The 21,760-nt window shown below is 35.7% G+C and overlaps 3 protein-coding genes across 5 annotated transcripts; 2 read left to right on the top strand and 1 right to left on the bottom strand.

Annotated features, from left to right (window-relative positions):
* Window positions 1-2,051: 2,051 nt before the first annotated feature.
* LOC109187434 lies at window positions 2,052-3,134 on the bottom strand. The gene has a single exon (XM_019337621.1). It carries the CDS (start codon window positions 3,132-3,134, stop codon window positions 2,052-2,054), a length of 1,083 nt encoding a protein of 360 aa, XP_019193166.1.
* Window positions 3,135-10,173: 7,039 nt separating this feature from the next.
* Window positions 10,174-16,130, top strand: LOC109187579 (histone-lysine N-methyltransferase SUVR4-like). Its single transcript, XM_019337810.1, has 9 exons — window positions 10,174-10,256; window positions 10,717-10,936; window positions 11,365-11,599; window positions 12,031-13,061; window positions 13,228-13,493; window positions 13,592-13,658; window positions 13,765-13,815; window positions 14,385-14,478; window positions 15,961-16,130. Exons 2-9 carry the CDS (start codon window positions 10,754-10,756, stop codon window positions 16,008-16,010), a joined length of 1,977 nt encoding a protein of 658 aa, XP_019193355.1. The 5' UTR covers window positions 10,174-10,256; window positions 10,717-10,753; the 3' UTR covers window positions 16,011-16,130.
* Window positions 16,131-17,355: 1,225 nt separating this feature from the next.
* LOC109187221 (protein PHOSPHATE STARVATION RESPONSE 1-like) lies at window positions 17,356-21,379 on the top strand. Of its 3 annotated transcripts, XM_019337364.1 has the most exons (9): window positions 17,356-17,575; window positions 18,235-18,302; window positions 19,035-19,527; window positions 19,617-19,809; window positions 19,916-19,992; window positions 20,071-20,110; window positions 20,286-20,346; window positions 20,515-20,584; window positions 20,714-21,379. In XM_019337364.1, the coding sequence occupies exons 3-9, from the start codon at window positions 19,084-19,086 to the stop codon at window positions 21,032-21,034; spliced, it is 1,206 nt and encodes a 401-aa protein (XP_019192909.1). In that variant the 5' UTR covers window positions 17,356-17,575; window positions 18,235-18,302; window positions 19,035-19,083; the 3' UTR covers window positions 21,035-21,379. The 3 variants fall into 3 exon arrangements, with proteins under 3 accessions (XP_019192909.1, XP_019192908.1, XP_019192910.1); XM_019337363.1 differs by lacking the exon at window positions 18,235-18,302 and having other exon boundaries at window positions 17,357-17,575; XM_019337365.1 differs by lacking the exon at window positions 18,235-18,302 and having other exon boundaries at window positions 17,358-17,575; window positions 20,289-20,346.
* The last annotated feature ends 381 nt before the right edge of the window (window positions 21,380-21,760 follow it).

The raw sequence follows: 21,760 nt of genomic DNA on the forward strand, positions 1-21,760 counted from the left end.
TAACCTTTTAAAATAATAAAAAGTTAATTAATCAAACATTCATATTGATTATTTAACCAAATCAAACAATTAGTAATAATCAAATAAGTTAAAATTAATTAAAAAGTTAACTATTTTACCTAACAATACAAATAAGCTCCGAACATTTTTCAATCATTAAATATCGATGGGTTATTACATGTGCTAATATATATATACATGTAAGAGTTATCCATCCAATAAAGAGGCACGAATGACGATAAAAACATAGTTTTTTTTGAATGCGATAAAAACATAGTTTATATTTAATGGGTTAAAGATTGTAACATGGAAAAGGACCGCCGACTATGTTATGTTATATTATAAGATGGGAATATCCGACAAGCACAAAGTATCTTACGTCCAAACTTCCAGCAAGAGAGCGCTGTGTGCATGAATGTGGAAATGTGTGCAACTCTCCTTATCGATCAAAACCCTTTGATTTATGTAATATTGTATTATATTTTTCCCTTATAAAAAGAAAAATATTATATTTTATCATATAATTAATAAATATTTTATTTTTAATTTAATATTACAGTTACTAGTATAAATATTACATTTCATATTGACCCGCCGACATGTTTTATAGACAATAATACGTGAGATGGTCTTACACAAATTTTTATCATAAAAGTTAGACTTGTGAACTTATTATTATATTAAGCTTGCAAACAAGGTAAGCTAACAAATAATACCAAAAAAAAAAAAAAAATCACATTAATTGTCATATAATTACTAAGTCAATTGTCAAATTTAAATTTGTGTGATTATAAAATTAACTGAAAATCAAATAGATTGGGTTTGCCCTCTTTATCAAAACTTAATCTTAGAATCCATTGACCAGTACCCCTCAAGAAATCCAGATCAGATTTCGTAAATCGTAAGTAATGTAAAAGGAAAGAATACAAAAACTCTTTGTTTAATTTGATTTTATAAAAGAAACATTGTATTGTGTTTCAAGCATCCAAACCGTTGCTTTATAATATTATTATTATTATTGATCAAATCTTTTTTTGTACTTATTTTTAAACATTTTCTTATAGTTTTATATTTGAATTTTTGTTTTTAATAATGTTTTTAGTATAGTTCTTAAACATAAAAAGAATTTAATTGAGTCAAATCTTGTTAATTAATACATAAAATGGACACAAAAACTTGAAATATAAGATAGAACGATTTGGCGCTAAAGAGAATAGCAAAATAATAATTGGGCCTAGCCTCGTTGTGTATTCATGTTATTCATAAATTGATGATCCAGGTTCTAATTGGGCATACAACTAATGGGTGTTTGGTCCAAGTTCTCACATAAATTTAGGTACGTGAATATATAATTTCAAATTTCTTTGTTTGATTCCCAGGAATGTGAGATTATGCAGGAATATGATATTTCTAAATTTTATTCTTAGCTCAGTTCTTTTTAAAAATCTTTTATTGGAATCATATTCCTCATATTTTTATGTCATGTATGTGATATTTCTGATAAATCAATAATATTATATTACCTCAAAATATCACTCAAATGTAACCATGCAATAGTGTAATGGTTGGAGCAATGAGTGATTGTGCAAATTATTTAAAATATAATCAATGACATGATCGTTATGCATGCACATCACATAATAATGTCGCAAAATGGGACAAACATATATACTATACGTAATATCAAAAAAAGCAACTTTAATTTATTACCTTAGAACAAATCTGAGGTAAGTACCACGATTCCACAATACAAATGATTTAATGGAAATCAAAGATAGAAGATTAGGAAAATTTTATACAAAACAAGAGTTTGGAATTTACAGTAATTATATGATAATAAAATGAAATCTCTATTCTTCCACATATGTTTTGTTGGGCCGGGGTGTGGGGTGGGGGCCTAGGTTGGGGATTCAACCTTTTTGGGAAGAATGGAATGAAATCTCCAAAATTATTTAATTAATTACTGTAATTAGTAGGTAAAATTGTAGCATTTTAGGAGCTAATTAAGCAGAATTAATTCGATCTCCAGCCAGCCTACTCATCCATCTTCATCAAGTCTTGGATTTTCCGGCCTTATTGACTTTACTTCCGTTGCCGTTGCCGGCCCCGCAAACTATGGTGAACTCAAACCCGTAAGCGTTTGCGAAACACTTCACCTTGCCGTCTTTATCCTGCCCGCCATGCCCCTTCTTCCCGTGAGGTTTCGCCGCATCTCCCCGCTTCCACCTTTCAACGCTCGTCGTGTTCAGCCCTTTCGCCGCCGCTTCCTCCGCCGTCATGTCTTCCAATATCATGCTCTCTTCGCCGTCATCGCCTTTTCCTTTTCCCTTCTTGGCCGGCGGAGGCGCCTCCTTCGGCGGCTGCGACGGCGACAACTGCGATTTTCGGATTATCTCCGCCGCGACCACCGAAGCCGACGGCCCAATATCGGAGCAGATTTCGGATCCGGCGTTTATGAGTGATCCGTTGCACACCGATCCGTCCACCATGGATCCCGGCTTTCCCGGGAAATCCTCGTTGAGGGACGTGGCTCGCCATTGTTGGATTTTGGCGTTGAGTTTCTGTTTCTCCTCGTCTTCGTCGTCATCGTCGTCGTCGTCTTCGTATTCAGGCACGCTCACCATCTTCCCCATTTTCATATCCACGATTTCCCCTTTGGCATTGACTCTACGGTCGATTAGGGAAACCGCCATGTTCAGAATTCCCTGATGATTACCGGAGGGACGGCGAACCTGAAGAGCCACGAATCTCTGGCCATTGACGGCGATCGGCGTGATGAGATTGCTGGTAGTGACGCGGACCGTCCCGACGAGCACATCGCGGAACCACGATGAGGCGTAAATCTCAACGTTCACGGCGGAACGTTCGGAGTTGAGGAATTCATCGGTGACCCGAAACGAAAACTTGTCGTTCCATGCGGGATTGGTATTTCCGTTCTGATCGATGCCGGTGGAGCGCTTCCGATTGGGGTGGACCCAGATGAGGGCGTAGGAGCGGAGAGGCTTAGAGACGGGGGAGAGATCTTTGGCGGAGATGAGGCAGATCTCGAGGATCCGGTGGCTTGGGGGAGGCTGGAAAGTGACGGCGGAGCCGGTGATTGTGGAAGTCCCCGGCGTGGGGTTGGTGGGATTCATATCTGCACCGCCCGCGACGGAGACGTCCCAAGTCCCAACGGCTAAGGGATTGACATCAATAGATCAGAAATGAAAGCTTAATTGGAAAGAGAATCTGCATGGATGAGAGATCTTAGAGGTGGAGACTATTGTCTGTTGAGCCTAAATCTTTTCTACCACTCTTTCACCAATCGTCAAACGCCTTAAAATTAACCTTACACTACCACCTTTCAATAATCTTCTACTTTTAAAATTCATTAAATGTATACCGTAAATAATAATATTGGTCTTCATCTACATAATACGAGGTAATTTTATTTTATTTTTGGTTGTCCAGGTATTCCTCCATAATACGGAATAATTATTTTATAAAAAAATAAACCGTACAACAAATTAGTACAATATTCAAAAGATGTTACACTTTAACATCATGTTAATTAATTTACATAGAGTATAATTTGAGATGTATATTTAATTATATTTGATATTGTGCAGTGGTAAGAAGTTGGTGCAATCCAAAATATTTTGGGGGGCATTTGACAATTAGCTATTAGCTTATATAGTTGATAGTTGATCGAAGTACCTGATAGCTACTAGCTGATTGACGGGTTAATTGATTTGACAAGTTAACAATATTAGCTGATTGTAAAATTGTATTTGGTAAAGTAGTTGTTTAATATTAGTTACTTAATTATATGTGAAATGACCTTTTAAAGTATATTAAAAGATATAAAAACTTAATCTTGATAAATGATTTTAAAATTTGAGTCATCAATTATACTTGCTTGTAAGTTTTAAGTGTATTATTTTTAGAATAAATGACTAATTTAGTCTATCGACTATGCTGTAATTATTAAATTGATTATCAATTATTAATTCTATTCAAATAAATCCTCAACTATTAATTTCGTAATCGAGATGGGGAAGATTGAAGTGCTGACTGGAAATGAGGGGGAGATAAGTAGGAAACGTTGATTTGTTACTAAATTTGCCATCACATTTCCTTCTTGTCGTCTTAATTTTTTTTCCTGATTTTTTCTTTTAGTGGCAGTTGGGTGTTTCACACCTATTGAGAATTTTGATGAACGAAGCAATGGTTGAAGGGTGGAAATGCAAGAACATCGTGAAAGTATCATTATGACTTCAAAGTAAACGGTCATTTCACAACTAAGAATGAATCGGATGATCAAATCAGTTACGAAATCAATAATTAATGATTTAATTGGATAAAATTAATAGTTAATTATCAATTTGATAATTATGACATAGTCAAAAGATCAAATCATTTATTTATTTTTATTTTTATTTACATAAGTTTATAGTCAAATGACCAAATCAGTCCTTTATTTGTATTTTTATTTACATAAGTGTGTTGTTTTTATTTATTTCACTATTATTAAATTATTTTTAATTTTAAATAATTAAAATATAAAATGAGTATTATTATTATTATTATTATTATCATTATTATTATTATTATTATTATTATTAAGCCCACAATCCACAACCCATATATGTCAAACCCTAAATTCAAATACCTACCCGATATTTTCCTGTGTAGCGACAACGAAGAAGATGAGAAAGACGGCGATGGCAAGAAGATGATTATGAAAATAAAGAAGATGACGATGGCGATGAAGATGAAAAGAAGACGATGATGGCGAAGAAGACGACGTGGATTAATTCGTTTCTTGACTCAAGTATGTAGTCTTTTCCCTTTTATTTTTTTAAAAAAATAATTTTAATTGTGAATAAAAAATCTAGGTTTTTTTGTGTGTTATGAGTTTTGAGAACGAGGATGAACATGAGAAAACTTGAGGGTTAATCGATTAGAAACGTTGCTCCATTTGTCTCTATATGAAAAATACAAATCTAGAAATGGCGAAGCATCAGAGGAGTTAGAGATTAGAGATTACAAGGCTAAAATGATCATTTTATAAATATAGTAAATTTGCTCATATGAAATGCTACTCACTTCAGCGTGCGTTTCATGTGCGTATGCTACTCATTTCAGCGTGCGTTTCATGTGCGTATGCTACTCACTTAAGGTGTTTTGGCTGATTGACCCAATTATCCATTTACCGATCCGAACACTTAAAAATAACTTGTTGACAGGTAACTAGCTTAGATTGTCCATAACCGACCGACTCAAACCAATTAATAAGGTTGGGATTCAAACTCGTGCCCTTGTGGTTATAAGTTCGTATCCTTAGCCATCTTAACTAGGGTTACTCATAAAGGTACACTGTATACTTTGATTTATAAAAAAATCTTACCGCTGCTATCCAAATGTATGCTCTTGGTGAAGCTTACCATGTGACCCTAGTCAGCAATTCAAAGGATCATAATGAGATAAACAAGCTGACCCGCATGGACAGCTCAACTGGTCATAGAGATAAAAGTTTGGAAGAATGACTAGAGATCGAGTCCCACTTGTAGTTTGTGCGCCGTAGTTGAACAATCTTACTATTTTCTATTGAGTGGACGACTTTTCTGTGCAAAAATCAATGGAGGGAGACAAAAATGTGAATGTCATATCCTCTTCAAATTTGCATGATTTTGGTTCTCTCTCTCTCTATCTCTCTCTTTTTTTTTTTTTTTTTTTTTTTTTTTTAGGTTATCGTTATGGTATTTTTAGGAATACGATAAAATTACCAGGTATTAAAAAGGAGTGTACCACACTTTCACAATTGGGATGGTAAATAATTTTATCCGAGACATCCCCCCAAGTCACCATCTAGGTTAGGGAAAGCTGCGACGAATATCACCTGACGATTCATGCATTATCTTCCTCTCTCTACCGGCGGCCACTCTTCGCGGTCATCCTTAGGTAGGAAGACGGCGACCTCCGATCCTCCCCATCAATTTTCCGGCGATCTCTTAATCTCTCCCGGGCGAAATGTCTGCACAAGCCCCCACCATGCTCCTGGAAATCAAGGTGATTTCCGCGAATGACCTCCCGCCATTGGCCAGAATGTTGCGCACATACGTCGTGGCTGGCTTAGATCACGACAACCGATCGCACACGGCGGTGGACCGGCAAGGCGGCACAAACCCTACCTGGAATCACAAGTTCTCGTTCTACGTGGACGACAGCTTTCTCAATTCCAAAACATCGGAGATCAAATTCGAGATCTACAACGTTGCGTGGCTGCGTGATCTTCCGATGGGCGCAGCCAGCCTCGTGATCGGCACCATTTTCCCTCCCCTCTCCCCGAAAAACCCAACGGTGCGCCCCTTCGCGCTCCGGCTTCGCCGTCCGACGGGACATTTACAGGGGATTCTAAACGTCGGCATCCAATTAAAAGACAACCTTGTCGGTCCCCCGGAATCGACGATCGGTAGTCAAAAGCCGCCGGTCAACGCGGACGATAAAGTTCCCATAACACTGGAATTGCAGAATTATAATGGCGATGAAGGTGGGGAACACCAAAATATGCGAAAAGGATGTAAAACAAGGAAACCAAGCGAAACGGCGTCGTTCTTTGAAAGCATAACCACCGCGTACGAGGAGGAGAAAAGCCTCCTGTCTTGCGTGACGGAACAAAGTAATAATGCGACACTGAGGTCAGCAGTTAGAAGCTCCGGAAAACATCGCGTGACGTCATCGGAGATGCCCCCCAGTGATTACTGGGGGGGAGATGTAGAAAACGACTGCCTCGCCGGGAACTCTATATTTGAGAGTTGGATGGCGGCGGCGGCGGCCAGGGATGATAGGGAGGGAGAAAGTGAAAAAAACATGAGAAAGGAAAGTTTTCCGGTGACCGGAAAGGATAAGGGTAGCCGGCGGGGATGTAGGAAGTACTGTTTGCATAGAAGATGTGAATCGGAAGGAGGGCGGGGATTGTTATCGTTCTCCGCCAAACTTAAGCTCATCTGTGGGATCAGTATTGTGGACAAGAAGAAGAGGCCGTCGAGGAGGAAGAAGATCGATGGTTGACGACGGTGTTGATGATCATACGGCGGCGCTTCTTTCCTGGTAGCCACCTGAATTGGTGGCCATTTCAGTGGCCTAACCAGCTTTCACTATCCTCTTATCTGTTCAATATCGTAATTTAATACTTCTATCATTTGAAAGATAATAATAAAATTTCTTTATAGAGTGAAGGTTTGATACAATAATTCTTAAATTGACTTTAATATAAGATTTTTTATTTGGAACATTATTGATTAATTTTTTTAATACAATTAATTAAGTTGATAAAATATTTATTTTCGTATAAGATATCTCCCTATGGATATCACTTAAAAATTAAAATATAATTCCACTTATCCCGAAAGTAGTGTTTTATCGCTAATGGAGTAAAGCAAGATTCTCGTACTTAAAGGTAGCGAGAGTGTAGCCCGTATGAGTAAGATCTATCCCAATTTTGCAGTTTTCCTCCTCAAATTAATGTAGGACGAGGAGGAGAACTGCGAATTGGGATCAATCTTTGGCATTTATTTATGCTCAAATTGGAATATTAAGTTGAAAAGGACGAAAATGCCATTAAAATTTTTAGTTTTCGGGATGTTTTAAATAGATGGGTGACCGACGTGATGAATTTTGGTACTAAAATAATAGTCGTGGATGAAAATTGGTAAGAATTAAACATGTGGACTAAAACCGTCATTTTGTTAATACTCGTGGGACTAAAATTGGTATTTACTCTTTAGTCAAATTCGATTAGTTGGGTATTAATTGGCACTTATGTCGCATGGAAATTCCGCTGAGATTACATTTTTTATTTTTGAAAACATTTCATTCCCATAATTCAAGAGAATTCGATTAAAAAACGTTTTAGGACTGTCTCTTAATTTGTCAAAGTTTTTAGACCGTTTTCTAATTTTAAATAAATTGAGGGAACACGTTTTCTATGACAGGAAACATGTATCCCCTCATCCAACAACCTTACATGAAAAAAAATAAAATAAACGTTTCATTCCTGAAATTCAAGGGAATTCGACTTGGGCCCTATGTTGTACATGAATTCCACTGAGATTGCTTTTGTGTTTTTTGAAAAAGTTTAATTCTCAAAATTCAAGGGGATTCAATTTGGCCCCTATGTTGCACGAGAGTTTTGCCGAGATTGCGTTTTCCATTCTTCGAAAACGTTTCATTCCCAAAATTCAAGGGAATTCGATTTGGAAACGTTTTCGGGCCATTTCCTAATTTGCAAAAAGTCTGTGGACCGTTTCCTAATTAAAAAAATTAGAGAACGTGTTTTATGTGGTAGGAAACACTTATCCTCTTACTCAACAACCTTACTCAGGGGGAGGGGGGGGGGGGGGGTTGACTTTATGTTGCACGGGAATTTCATTGAGATTGTATATATGTGTGTGTGTGTATGTGTTACATTCCTAAAATTCAAGAGAATTTGGTTTGCCCCCTATGTTGCACGGGAATTTCGCCGAGATTGAGTTTCATATTTTTTGAAAATGTTTTATTCCTACAATTCAAGGAAATTAAATTTGGCCCCTATGTTGCACAGGAATTTCACCGAGATTGTGGTTCTCCTTTATTGAAAACGTTTCATTCCTGAAATTGAAGGGAATTCGATTTGAAAAAAAAAAAAAAATTTAAGGGGGTTGACTTTAATATATGAAAAATTAAATTAAATACTAGCAGAGTTTAACATTCTTATTCCGTCAATTCTTTGTCTTCAGCATCCACTTTGTGCCTCTCCATCGGGACGAAGTAACAACCACTCAGAAGGCCTGAAAATCTGTCGGAATTCATATTCAGTCATCATCATCGTCACTCATTTCTTCTTCATCCTCCAAAACATCTTCATTTTTTTAAGGTTTGTTTCTCCCAGCTATGCATTTGTTCTGTTTTGCGCCTCTATATCTGGAAAAAGTTTGTAAACTTTCTACTAAATTTGTTGCTTTGTAGCTAATGTATTCTTGCTATTCTGGTTTTAGATTTTCAAGCCTTTGCCGAACATTAAAGTGGACTAGTAAAAATTTTTTAGTCCATGCACCATATATGCATAAAAATTCTTAGAAGGTAGAGATGATTTGTTATGTAACTGCTTTTGTTTTTTATAACTCATTTAGAAACGGTTTTGTGTTGTTTAATAATCAAATATTCAAATACGGAGTAAAATTTTTTGGCCTGTTTCATTATTAACCCCCCCAAAAAAAAAAAGTCCTCATGGCATTGGTCACGGTGGAGGTTTGAGTTTGGGTTGGATTTCATCCACAATTATTAGGAGTTTGGGTTTCAATTGTTGTACCATGGAACATAGTCCACTTTGTTTGTAGTTAATGTATTATGTGTTTTTAATTTGTTTATAGACACATAATATGTTAACTGTCATTTTAGACTAATGTTCACAAATGTAAAATAAATCCTAGTCCATGATTAATTTGCTTTTGAGTTGAGTTAGGTTTTTTGGTGTATCCCAATCAATAATTTTTGGAGAGGTTTTTTTTGAGGAGGCCAAGCTTATGTGGAGGAGAGAGAAAGATGAGAGAGAAGGAGATTTGGTTTTTGCAAGAAAAGTGGAGTCCACCAAAAAAATAAAGAATCTCCCTAACACGCCAATCGGGCGTGTGCACTCCACGTGCCCACTGGTCCGTTTGCTTTTCATATTTTATTTTTTATTTTTTATTTTCTTTGTTGGCTTTTTATTTTCTTTTCTTTTATAGTCAAAAACTCGAATTATTAAAGATGCTCTTATAAATTTATTTTTTTATAGGCCCAAAGCAGGCTCATGATTAAGATATAATCTAACAAACTCGAAAAATGTAAGTTATCAAAAAAATCATAAACACTTTCAATTTTACAAATTAAATTTTTTGAGTGAGAAAATATGAAAAATTAGAATCAAAACCTAAAAGTCATACTTCAGTCTTCGACTCATCGTTTTTTGAAGTTTTATTCAAGAGTCACACTTCCCGGCCTGGTTCGTCCATGGCGCATAGATCGTAGCGTGCCGCGTGCGTGATTGAAATACACTTCCCTCGTCTCTGCTTGTTTGCAGCCTCGTTGCCACCACCATCGCCAATCCGATTCCTATTTAACCAAAACGAACGTTCTCTATAGCTCTTTCTGCATTCTCAGCACAAATACAGCGCATAAATGTATACGTGAATAGTGGACTCTCTCTGGCATCGGCGCCGGACTTCCCGATTTCATGTTCACGCCGATAAAGACTCGTCAGTGATTCATACGTAATCTCTTTTCCTAATTGCTGAAAACTTAGATAGGACTTGCTTTCCCTGATTGTGATTAAGCCTTGTTTTGTAATTGTGCTTGAACTGTTTGCGCTGTATTTATTGCTATTTAGTTAAAAGTGCATTCTCGCAAAAGGTTCGTTTCAGTAATATTTATATTTTTTTAAATTTTAATCATTGATTCATTGATCATTGTTCATCCCGGTTTCAAGGGAGTATAAATTTTCGGTCTTTCTTGCTGAGCAAGCAATACCTGTAAGATACAAAATTGCTGCAGCTGAATGCTTAAGTCTAGCAGAAATGTCTGATCTTTTCTTTGGATTTTTGGTGACTAATTGTTGTTTCTTTTATTTCTTATCAAAGTTGAAATAAGACAGGCAGTGCAGATTGGAACTTAATATTGGTTCAAATAAGTGAAATTTTTTGTTTGTTTATGCACTAGTGCAGATTAAGGTTAACTGGAACAATTTGTATCAATCATGCCCGGTGATCCAAAGGTTGCAGGTGCCTTCAAGGCAATGAGGAGCTTGGGCATTGAATCAGACGTTGTTAAACCAGTCCTGAGGAAGCTGCTAAAATTGTATAACAAAAAATGGGAATTTATTGAGGAGGATAACTATCGTACTCTTATAGATGCAATATTTGAGGCTGATGATGAAAAGGTTCACTTGTTAGTTTATTTAATTTAATTTCGTTGTCCATGGAGGTCTTGTCTTCATCTTATTCTTGCTTTAGCTTATTTCTAGTCCTCTGAAAATCAGTGTGTGAAAACTTTAGCTGAAGTAGCTGCTTGCTTCAAGCTAACCAGCCAATCAACCAATCATAAAAATGATATCTTAGGGTATATTTTTTATTTTGCCTATCATAAATTAGAGTTTGAATTTTTGAACATACAACTATCGTAATGATGACAGTTTTTAATGGACAGAGGGAATACATTTTACTCTTTAAAACAAGCAGAGTGTGCTGTATGGAATCAATAGTATTTTGGTCTTCCATTGTCTTTACCATTTTATAGTTCTAGAATTATAAAAAAGTTTATTTAGGATTACAATGATCTAATCTGATACATCACTTTTTGAATGGCTAGCCTCCTGCCAATGAACCTTCTTGTAAGAAACAAAAACGAGATCATGATTCATCCATGGAAAATGGCAATACTTATTTAAATTTTGGAGAGGGTGAACTTCGAGAAACATGTGAATCAAAGCCAGAGACTGAATGTGGTTATCAAGCTATGGACAGAAGAAAGAATCCTATTTTAACAGAACAATCTGATCAAGTCTTACCAAATATCACCTCTCCTGCTTCAAATGCTTCTCCAGGTAAGGGATACATATTTAATGATCATCAAATGGCTGTCTATTACTCTATTAGTACTCATAATGACACGGGTGCTGATCATTGGCACAAAAACAGTGACTACATCATATGATCATCAAATCGTATGTTCAGATCAGTGTGTCTCTTATATAAGCTTCATTGTAGGCTAAATGAATTCTTCCTGTTTTATCATGAAACACTTATTTATTTTTTCCATCTTTTTTCTTTCTTAATGTAATGGAGAGTGGTCAGAGTGCAGATCTAGATATTAAGCTTCATAGGTTCTTTGTTTAAGAAAATATTATATTTGAATCCATGTCTATTTCATGTTCAGTTATTCTATTATAATGTCTGTGTACCAAAGAATATTCTATTATTATGTCTTATCAGAATGATGATATATGTGTCATTTTTCATATGTTGTTTCTTTCAGCTCTTTCAAACTCGGTGGATAATTTTCCCAACAAGCCCGTTCCTGCTTCCCAGTGCCCTGAGAATATGAATATCAAACAAGAAGGTTCATCGTTTGATTACAGCACTGACTTGCAAAGTATTTTCGATATTGTTTCATCTTCTTCTTGTGGAAGGGTAAAACTTTCTCTAAAATATGATGGTGTGTCTGCACAATCCAACCATTTCTGTTCAATCATCAATGCTGTTCTAAAATTGGTGGAGGACAATTTCTTGATGTCTTATAAAATTGAGGGATTCCAGTTTTCTCTAAAGAATTTATTGAAAGAAATATGTGAAGGTTACTTGGAACTGGCTAATGCGCCTACTGAGCCTACTGAGGGATCTCTTGAGAACAAATCCACTGCAAGTTGTCTGCAGAATAACTTGTGTTCAAATGGGGAACCTCTCAGAGTGGATCACTCAGAGAGAAATTCAATGAAGAAAGGTTCAAGCTCTGCATCTTCTTCACTTTGTTTAGTTGCGCAAGAGCAACCTGTAAACCGTGATAAGAAAAAACCTTTAAAGATCAATGACATAACAAATGGTATTGAGGAAATGCGTATTTCATTGCTGGATGAAATTGGCAATGGACGACGACCTAAGTTTTCTTACATTAGAGAAAATACTATATATCAAAGTGCATATGTACAGTTTTCACTGGCTCGTATTGCAGATGATGATTGTTGTTCAAAGTGTAAGGGGGATTGCCTTTCATCCTCAGTACCTTGTGCATGTGCCCGTGAAACTGGAGGAGAATTTGCTTACACATCAGAAGGGCTTCTCAGAGAAGAATTTCTTCGAGATAGTATTTCTATGTATCAAGAACCTCAGAAGCATTACCACTTTTATTGTGAAGAGTGCCCCTTAGAGAGAGCTAAGAATATGCATAGGCCAGAAAAATGCAAGGGCCACTTAGTAAGGAAGTTCATCAAAGAATGCTGGAGAAAATGTGGCTGCAAGATGGGTTGTGGAAACCGTGTTGTACAGCGAGGAATAACACGGAAATTGCAGGTCAGTGTTTGGTAAACAAAATTTCCTACTTCTTTCTTGAATTGAAGTTTCTTCACTGTCTAATTCTTTGATGCAAACACCTGATTTTGACCTTGGATTGGTTGCTTCACAAGGGTCTTCATTCTTGAATGTTTTAATGACAACATTTTTTTTTTTTAAATCTAAGGTGTTCCTGACAACGGATGGTAAAGGCTGGGGTGTTCGGACACTTGAGGAGTTGCCAAAAGGTGCATTTGTGTGTGAGTATGTCGGGGAGATATTAACCAACATTGAGTTGTATGAGCGAAATAAACGAAGAGGTGGCAATGAAAAGCACACATACCCTGTCCTATTAGATGCAGATTGGGGTTCTGAAGGAGTTCTGAAGGATGAAGATGCACTTTGCTTGGATGCAACATACTATGGTAATGTTGCGAGGTTTATCAATCATAGGTACTCTTTACATTACCTTCTCTTTATTTATGTAGATATATGGAAACATGAGATTTTACTCTTATAACGTGTATCTTGTTTGTTTGGTTGAATTTAAGGTGCTCTGATGCAAACTTGATCGAGATACCAGTTCAGATTGAAACTCCTGACCATCATTATTATCATGTATGGCTTACCATCTCAGAGAAGTGTTCCGTCCCAACTATACAGTTTATATTTTATATATTGTGTTCAATAGAGTAAAGCTAAAATCCATTTTGGGACCCTGCAGATTGCATTTTTCACCAATCGAAAAGTGAATGCTTTTGAAGAGCTAACATGGGTGAGTTGCTTCAGTATTACTTCGTAGTATTTAGAGCAACCTCAATAGCGTAGTCTTTTTGAAGTGTCAATTAAGAGAGAGAAGATGGAAGGGAGGGAAAAAAAAAGTAAAAACAAAATCAAAAAAGCAATTTTTTTTTTTTAAATGCAGATTAACACGCTCAGTTGGGCACGTGCACTGCACATGCCTGACTGGGTGCTGAATTTGCACCATACGTGCGCAAAGGCAGTAGACTTATGCCATCTCTCTCTCTCTTGCGGGACCCACAAAAAACTTGGGTATTACAAGAGAAAGAACATCAAAAAAATCAATTTTTCCATTTGTGTAAAAACTCATACCTTGCTTTTTTCTTTATAAAAAACTGAGCTAAACTCCCTATTAGGAATGCTCTTATAATTGATTCACCATTTTCCCAAAATGTTCAATTGAAGTTTTAAACTTTAAAAAAGTTATGGATTTCAGAGCAATTTTTTAGATAGCTGTGATGTTTCAGTTAGCTCTCTTTGATTCCTGAGATAAATTACTCTGCACAATAAACTGTTATACTTTCTTTTGCAATTCTATCCCAGGATTATGGTATTGACTTTTACGATATTAACCATCCTATCAAAGCGTTTAAATGTTCCTGCGGAAGTCCTGGCTGTAGGGATCGAAAAGGAAAAGGTATTGTCTTTTAAGTACTTCATACCAGATCTAACACTTCTTGAATAAAGAGTAACAAAATGATGGTGGTTTTTAACTTTAAAAAAAAATAAAAATTAAATGCACTTTGCAATATTATATTGTACATTTTGATTTTTGGTTTGGTTTAGTGTGTCACTATTAGTTCACTTTTTACTTCTTTAAGTTTTAGTATTTACTGTTTTGATTTAAGATTTAATATATTTTTTTTTAATTTAAGTTTTAGGGTCTATATAGAAATGCTCTCTATACTATTAAAAATTAGACTTTATAATCTTATATTAGTATATTACACTTTTAAAGTTGAAAAAAATCAGAATATCATCATTGTTATATCTTTCTTGATCGTTATGATTGGTTCTTAATTTTCTCTTAAGAACATGTTTTTAGGTGGGTGTCTTCATATGTGTATATATATATATATATTGGATCATATGAGAACAAGCCCTTAGAGGTAAAACTAAGAACAAATCTCAATCTTAAATTTGAAAAAATCGGACGCATTAGATCATATTATTTTTTTAAAAATGTGGTGGCATATTTGTAAATATTACTAAATTTACTATGCAAACTTGAACACTAAAATCTGCACTTTTTAGAAATTTTCAGGTTTGCACATTTAGTTGTTACCAAATACACATTTACTATTAACATATTGCACATTTAGTATTAAAAGATTGCACTTGCAAAAATTTGATAGTGCATTGCATTTAGGGTTTGGTTGTAGTGTGTACTGAATTGGGCATCTTGTGCATTGCTGATTTATTAGTGTGTATGTCGTCATTTAAGTCAAGTCATTGTCGGTTGTTCTTGTTTTTGGGTTCATATATTTGTGCTATTGTGTGTGCACTTATGTATTATGCGGGATTTTAAAAGTGTGCATTTGTGTTGGTTTTGTTTGTGCTCAAATTGTGAACTTATTTATTAATGCACAAAAATTTGTATACACATGCACATATCCGTTAGACATAACCCACATTCGTCTTTGATGTAAAAATAGGCTTTATTCCTTGCTTACATGGAAAGAAATAAATTAAAGAAATGAAAAAAGATGATATATACGGATGTGCTTATTTTATTATGTAGAAAAATAGATTTATTTTGCTGTTGATTTACCTATTTTGACAGAAATTTAGAATTTTGCTTAGACAAAGTTGCTCTTAATTGATATTATTGGGAATTTGGATTGCTGATTAGACTCATGGATTTAGGGAATCTTTTGATTTCTACCAAGGTTTAGATCTGTTCTCACCTTTTCATATGGAAAAAGTTCTTATAGGAACCACCTTCTATATATATGAGTGTGTACGTAACCATATTATTAATTTAGACGGAACAATCTAATCTTTAGTTGAGATGAACATATATTTTCATATCTACACCATGCAATTGTTGCTTGTGGAAACAACTGAATATCACTGTGTTACTTCCTTGCCATTCATGTTTCCCTTTTGTTTTGAACAGGAATTTCATCGAAAAACTCGCAGTTTAAGCAACCTGCAAGCAGGGGATGATGATGACAGAATTGACGTATTAGCTATTTTTGTTGTTCCTGAAACTCCCCCAGCTGTTTTAGTTTTGATTCCAACATTCAAAGAAAATAGTTTAGGCAAGTAGCTGTGGTTCCAATGTTCCATTGCTGTCCTAGGAAAATCTTCATTCGATCCATTCACAAAGCTTGTGATTCCGAATTATGGTTATACAGAGTTTCAAGTTTTAAATACATTGTAATAAATTTCTGATTTATTAATTAATAAATTGAAAAATTGATTAACAATAATGTTGCTAATAAGTCCCTAAAATTTCAATTTTTTTATTAAGAAATACAAACATTCTATAAATTGGAAAGTGACTTTTTGAGCAATTTGTCCAAAAAGGATCCCACAACGATGGATTCAAGAAAACGAAAACCTACTTGCTTGTTATGGGCCCAAGAGGGAGGTGACACCATCACAACTAATGTTAGGCAATTTATATTGTGGACCATGGTCCACGTAGCATTGTGAACATTGGATCAAAATGATGTCGTTTTGATATTTAAATGTTTCAACACAAATTTTACTCCGTAATTTATTACAGACACATAATTTAATAATAAAAGACATAAATTCTTAAAATAAAATACACAATATGTTTGTGTTACACAACTATAAATCTATTTCAGGTGCAGAATACATACGCTTAAGATATAAAATTGCATAACATGAGACACAGAAACACATAACACAAGGTTAAAAAAAAAAAGCCTGTAACGTGAATTGAACAACAAACAATCGCCGTCAAAATTAAAATTCAAAACTACGTCATTTAGGAGCAGCGTCTACAGTACAATGTGGACCATGGTCCACGGTATAACGATTGCTAATGTTATGGGCACATGTTCGTTCTAGTCCAATTGTTTACTTTTCGTGTGTGATTTAATAACTTTTATATAAGTAGAATTTACTTAGTATACACATTATTATATTACTATATTGGTAATTGATAATTGATAATTGATAATTATTATCCCATGAACTATAATCTACACAATTGTGTATACCATAAATAAAATGTACATTTTAATATAAATTATTATTATTTAAAAATAAATTATTTGAGTACTGAATGTATATTATTTTGTATACTACTGTATTAAATAATGTACCTTCAGTGTATAAATTATATATTTTATTTATAGTTTACATAAAAAATTTGTCCCACATTAAAATTGTGATGTCAGATTTTCCTCTTCCGAAAAACAATTTAAAAAAAAAAAAAATCCAAACGGCCCAAGGTGACTGCAGAGAGACAAGAGAAGCAAATAAGAGTGCAGAGCTAGCAAAACCACATGTATTAATTTATTCTGAACGTAAACATCATCGTCAGCATCGTCATTATCACAAAAAAAACAACCAATCATTCACCTCTTAATTTGGAAACCAGAAGAGCTCTACCAAATTTTTCCATTAACGCTAAGTTTTATGGTCTCGGGCCTCTCGGCTGCCTGCCCACTGAGCTCCTGAGCATAAGATTCCTCAGCCGCCACCAAACATTCAGTCAGATTCCTCTTTTACTGCTGCTTCTCTTAATTATCAAGGTCCAATCTTTATAATCCTATCCTTCTCAGATTTCTTGCCAAGTTTTAGCGTAGTCACTTCGGGGTTCTCTTCTTTTTTTATTGCGTTTAATTTATATGAACGTTAGTGTGTGTTATTACGCATTCTTGTGATGAAATGGTCGTGTGTGAAAGTTCCCATTTTTGCTGCCTTTTCTTTCGTTTGACTTGTTTTTCTGTTGCATATTCTTGAGCTGGGCTGATTTTGAATTTCACGAACAAGATTAAGATTTTAAGCAATTCTTTGTTATCAAGTCTTGATCTTGGTGGCTAGAGGAATGTGAGCTATTATTAGTTTTCCTTATGATTAAGGATTATACTGTTTTGGTTGTTTGGGTCGAGGTCTTTTTTTCTTGATGAGATTGTTGATTGCTGGGCGGGTCCACTTCTTTGGAACTGTTGTTATGATTAAGGATGAGAAGTTAGGTATTGGTATATGGTGGTTATTTTAACAATTTGATGATGATGATGGAGTAAGGCTTGGTGATTTGGCTGGCCGGATTATCTATAACATGGGGATGGTGATGGTGGTGGTGGTGGTTCTGATTTTTATTTATTTATTTTTTTTTTTCCGGTGACGAGAGAAATTGCAGTTACTAATAGTGAGTGTGTGTTTTGTAAATCTTGTCTTGTGATTTTAGCTGGTAAAGGACCAGAAGAAGCTAAACCAACATAGGTTGTCCATCTCTGACCGGCTCAAACCAAAAAGGTCAATAGATTGCTCCCGCTAGGAATTGTACTTGAAACCTTGCAGTTACCAAGTCAACAACTTATTGTTGTTTATACTGTGATTGAGATACTACTTTTGCTTTATTGTAAATGTGTTTTATCATGAAAGCTATGTTAATAGTCATTGTCTTAACATCTTTATGCATTGAACTCACTAATCAAATCAAATGGATCAATGTTTGTGTGGACATTTATGATTCAGTATAGTACTCCACACCAATAACTCTAATTCTTTACCCATAAAAGGTGAAATTCTCTCGCCCCAAGGGCCTGCCACCCCAGCCCGACAGGATAGTAGAAGGGTAAATCACGGTGACTCAGCAGTCTCTCTAATTCTTGTGTGTGTGTGTCAAATTTATATTTGTGCATTGCTTAATATGGTCTGTTATGATCTCATACATGATTCAGTCCAGTCACAATTTTGTCATAAGCAGAAATTCCATCTAGAGATGATATGAAACGTTTAGCAGCCAAAGTCTATGTGGGGTGCTATTCATTGATTTGGTTCCTATGGCATGTGAAATTTTCTTGGTTTCTCCTTGCATCTGAAGAAAACTATATGAACTTTATTTCATTTCCTGATTCTCAAATCCTCTTAGTAGATATGTCTGACTAAAGACATGCCAGAATTATTGGTTTACCTATTAACTTCATTTTTTTTTTTCTTTTTCACTTCTTTCATATTGAATTATTTATTTTTGTACATATTTAGTTGCAGAGACAGATAAACAGCTTCATTTTGTTCAGTTCATGGATAAAAAATGAACATGCATCCTGCAGTATTTCTTCAGATATCGAGTGAAGCAGAACATAGTAAAATCGGTGTCTCTGGAGCTATTTCTACTTCTCTACCGATTCTGCCTTTAATAGAGGAGAGGTATCCCAAGTTGCCAGATGCCTTACATTCTCGCTCAGAGAACAAGGAAACGACAAATTCTTTTTCCTCTATGACAATTCCATCTGCTTCCAACAATGTTGGTTCCTGGGGTAATGATGCATATCAAGAATTTCTTGAGTATAAACCAAATATTTCTGTTCAGAATGGCCAGGTAGAGACACTTGCTGGAGTCATGTCATCTGATGAGTATGCTAAAAGAAAAGATTGGCAAGAATGGGCTGATCAGCTAATTAACGATGACGATACCTTGGATCCAAACTGGAGCGATATTCTTGTTGATGTTAACTTTCCAGATCCCGAACCTAAGGTTTGTTTGTCAACCTTGATAGCTTCATGGTATTATGAGTGATGACTAGCTGATTCTGCTTCAATGTGTTTTTCTTCTCTTATGTCCAGATGTTACCGGGACCCACTGATGTTCCCGTTTCCCAGCCCCAACTGAATCATCTAACTCCGACGTCATCTGGACAAAACTGCCCTTCTGCTGGCCCTTTGTCCACCGCCACACTGACCAAACCACGAATGCGTTGGACACCAGAACTTCATGAAGTTTTTGTAGAAGCTGTCAATAAGCTCGGTGGTATGGAAAGTGAGTAGCTTGCTTTCTGTTTCTTGTTTTATGCTATGCTTTCAATCTTGTGCGGATTTGAGATGAGATTTTGAAGTTTGCTCACGTTTAAGTCGCTGTGCCATAGAGGCTACTCCAAAGGGAGTGTTGAACCTCATGAAGGTTGAAGGCTTGACGATTTATCATGTCAAAAGCCATTTGCAGGTATACAGAAGATTTCTGACTCTTTAACTCCTCTAGAGTTTAGTCGGAGTTCTTATTATCTCTCGTTTTGAATTTCAGAAATACAGAACTGCCAGATACAAACCGGAGCCAACAGAAGGTATGTAATGCATTGATCATCCCCGTTAAATTGTTGTTTATATCGAAAACCTACAACAATAGTTCTGGGCAATGTCTTCTGCTGATCATTTCTTTTGCCCTTTATGGTGGCCTGTCTCTTCTGAGATTTCCCGACCACCTTAATTATAATTCGTTCTCAGAAACTATGTTTTTTATAGGAAGCTCAGAGAAGAAGCCGGTTACTATCCCTGACTTGGCATCGTTTGACTTGAAACCGTAAGTCCCTATCCATAAAATTTAGATCAATATCCCTAAAATGAATCAAAGTAACTGTGTTTTCCTCAGTTGTGGTTACATATTTTTAGAGTGGTTTCCCCTTCACAGATTTTAGTTGCTGTTCGTTTCTTGCTGCTAAAATCTCCATGTCTGGATGTTTTCTGACAGGGGTATGGGTATAACCGAAGCACTGAGATTGCAGATGGAAGTTCAAAAGCAGCTTCACGAGCAACTTGAGGTATGCCAAGTTCTCTTCTGTTATTCTTACTCGAATGTCTGAAATAGAAATTCGTGTACTTTCTGATGGAAGTTAAAACCAGGAGGTTTCGAAACCATGATGTAATGTGATAAAATCTCTAATCTGCAGACACAAAGGAAGTTGCAGTTGCAGATTGAAGAACAAGGGAAATACCTGCAAATGATGTACGAAAAGACGAGGGAGATGGAGAAAGAATTGAAGGCATCGTCATCCTCAAAACCAGACGAACATCCTCTTTCACCACCACCCAGTGACAATCAAGAACCGCTAAACCTGGATAACACCAACGCTGAACTGTCTGCAAACGATGCCAACAGTTCAGGCGTGCTGCTTACCCAGAATCAGAGCTCGGAAACAAGCTCGCAGGAAAATATAGCTTGCGAACCACCAATGAAGCGTGCTAGAGCCAACGAAACGGCAGTATGCTGATGGTGGATTCTTGATTTCTTGTAACACAACATAAAATCTGGGTGTTAATTATTAATAAAGATATGGTAATTGCAGACCAAGTTATCTGAAATGTGTTTCTATGAAGATCTGTAATGTTTGAATTCATAGTTTCCGCGTTATCAGGGTGTTTGGCAATTAGCTGATAGCTGATAACGTGTTAGCTGTTTTAATCAGCTGATTGTATTAGCTGGTTAATTATATCGTCAGTTTGCTCATGATTACCACAAGGATATTGGTAAGAATACTGGCAAATCAAAAGAACCTTTAACATTAACATGAAGGCTGTATGTATATATGTATACAATGACAGATGTTTTGTATGTATATATTATGAACTCACCAGTAACATAAGTTTTAAGGAAAAGTATGAATTCTCCAACATGCATGATTACATAGGATAAAGAGTGCCTACCATTTTCATGATATATTAATGAAGTTCCTAAATACATTAAACTCTCATCATTGCTTCTGGGAATTGAAGGCTGCAGAAACAAGTAAACGTGAAGGCATGTTTTATACTGCTGTGAAAGAGACTCTTACCTGCAATGCTTAAATAAAGAAAGTGAAATCTCTGATCTGCTTTATTAATTTAGCATGTAGTTCCCTAAATTTTTAGTATATGAGAATCATTGTCACTAATTATAATTATATGGATAATAATCTTGAAAGGTTATGTGATATGAATTATGATATATATGAACTTCT

Source organism: Ipomoea nil, unplaced genomic scaffold (genome assembly GCF_001879475.1).
Source record: "Ipomoea nil cultivar Tokyo-kokei standard unplaced genomic scaffold, Asagao_1.1 scaffold1421, whole genome shotgun sequence".
Lineage (NCBI taxonomy): Eukaryota > Viridiplantae > Streptophyta > Magnoliopsida > Solanales > Convolvulaceae > Ipomoea > Ipomoea nil.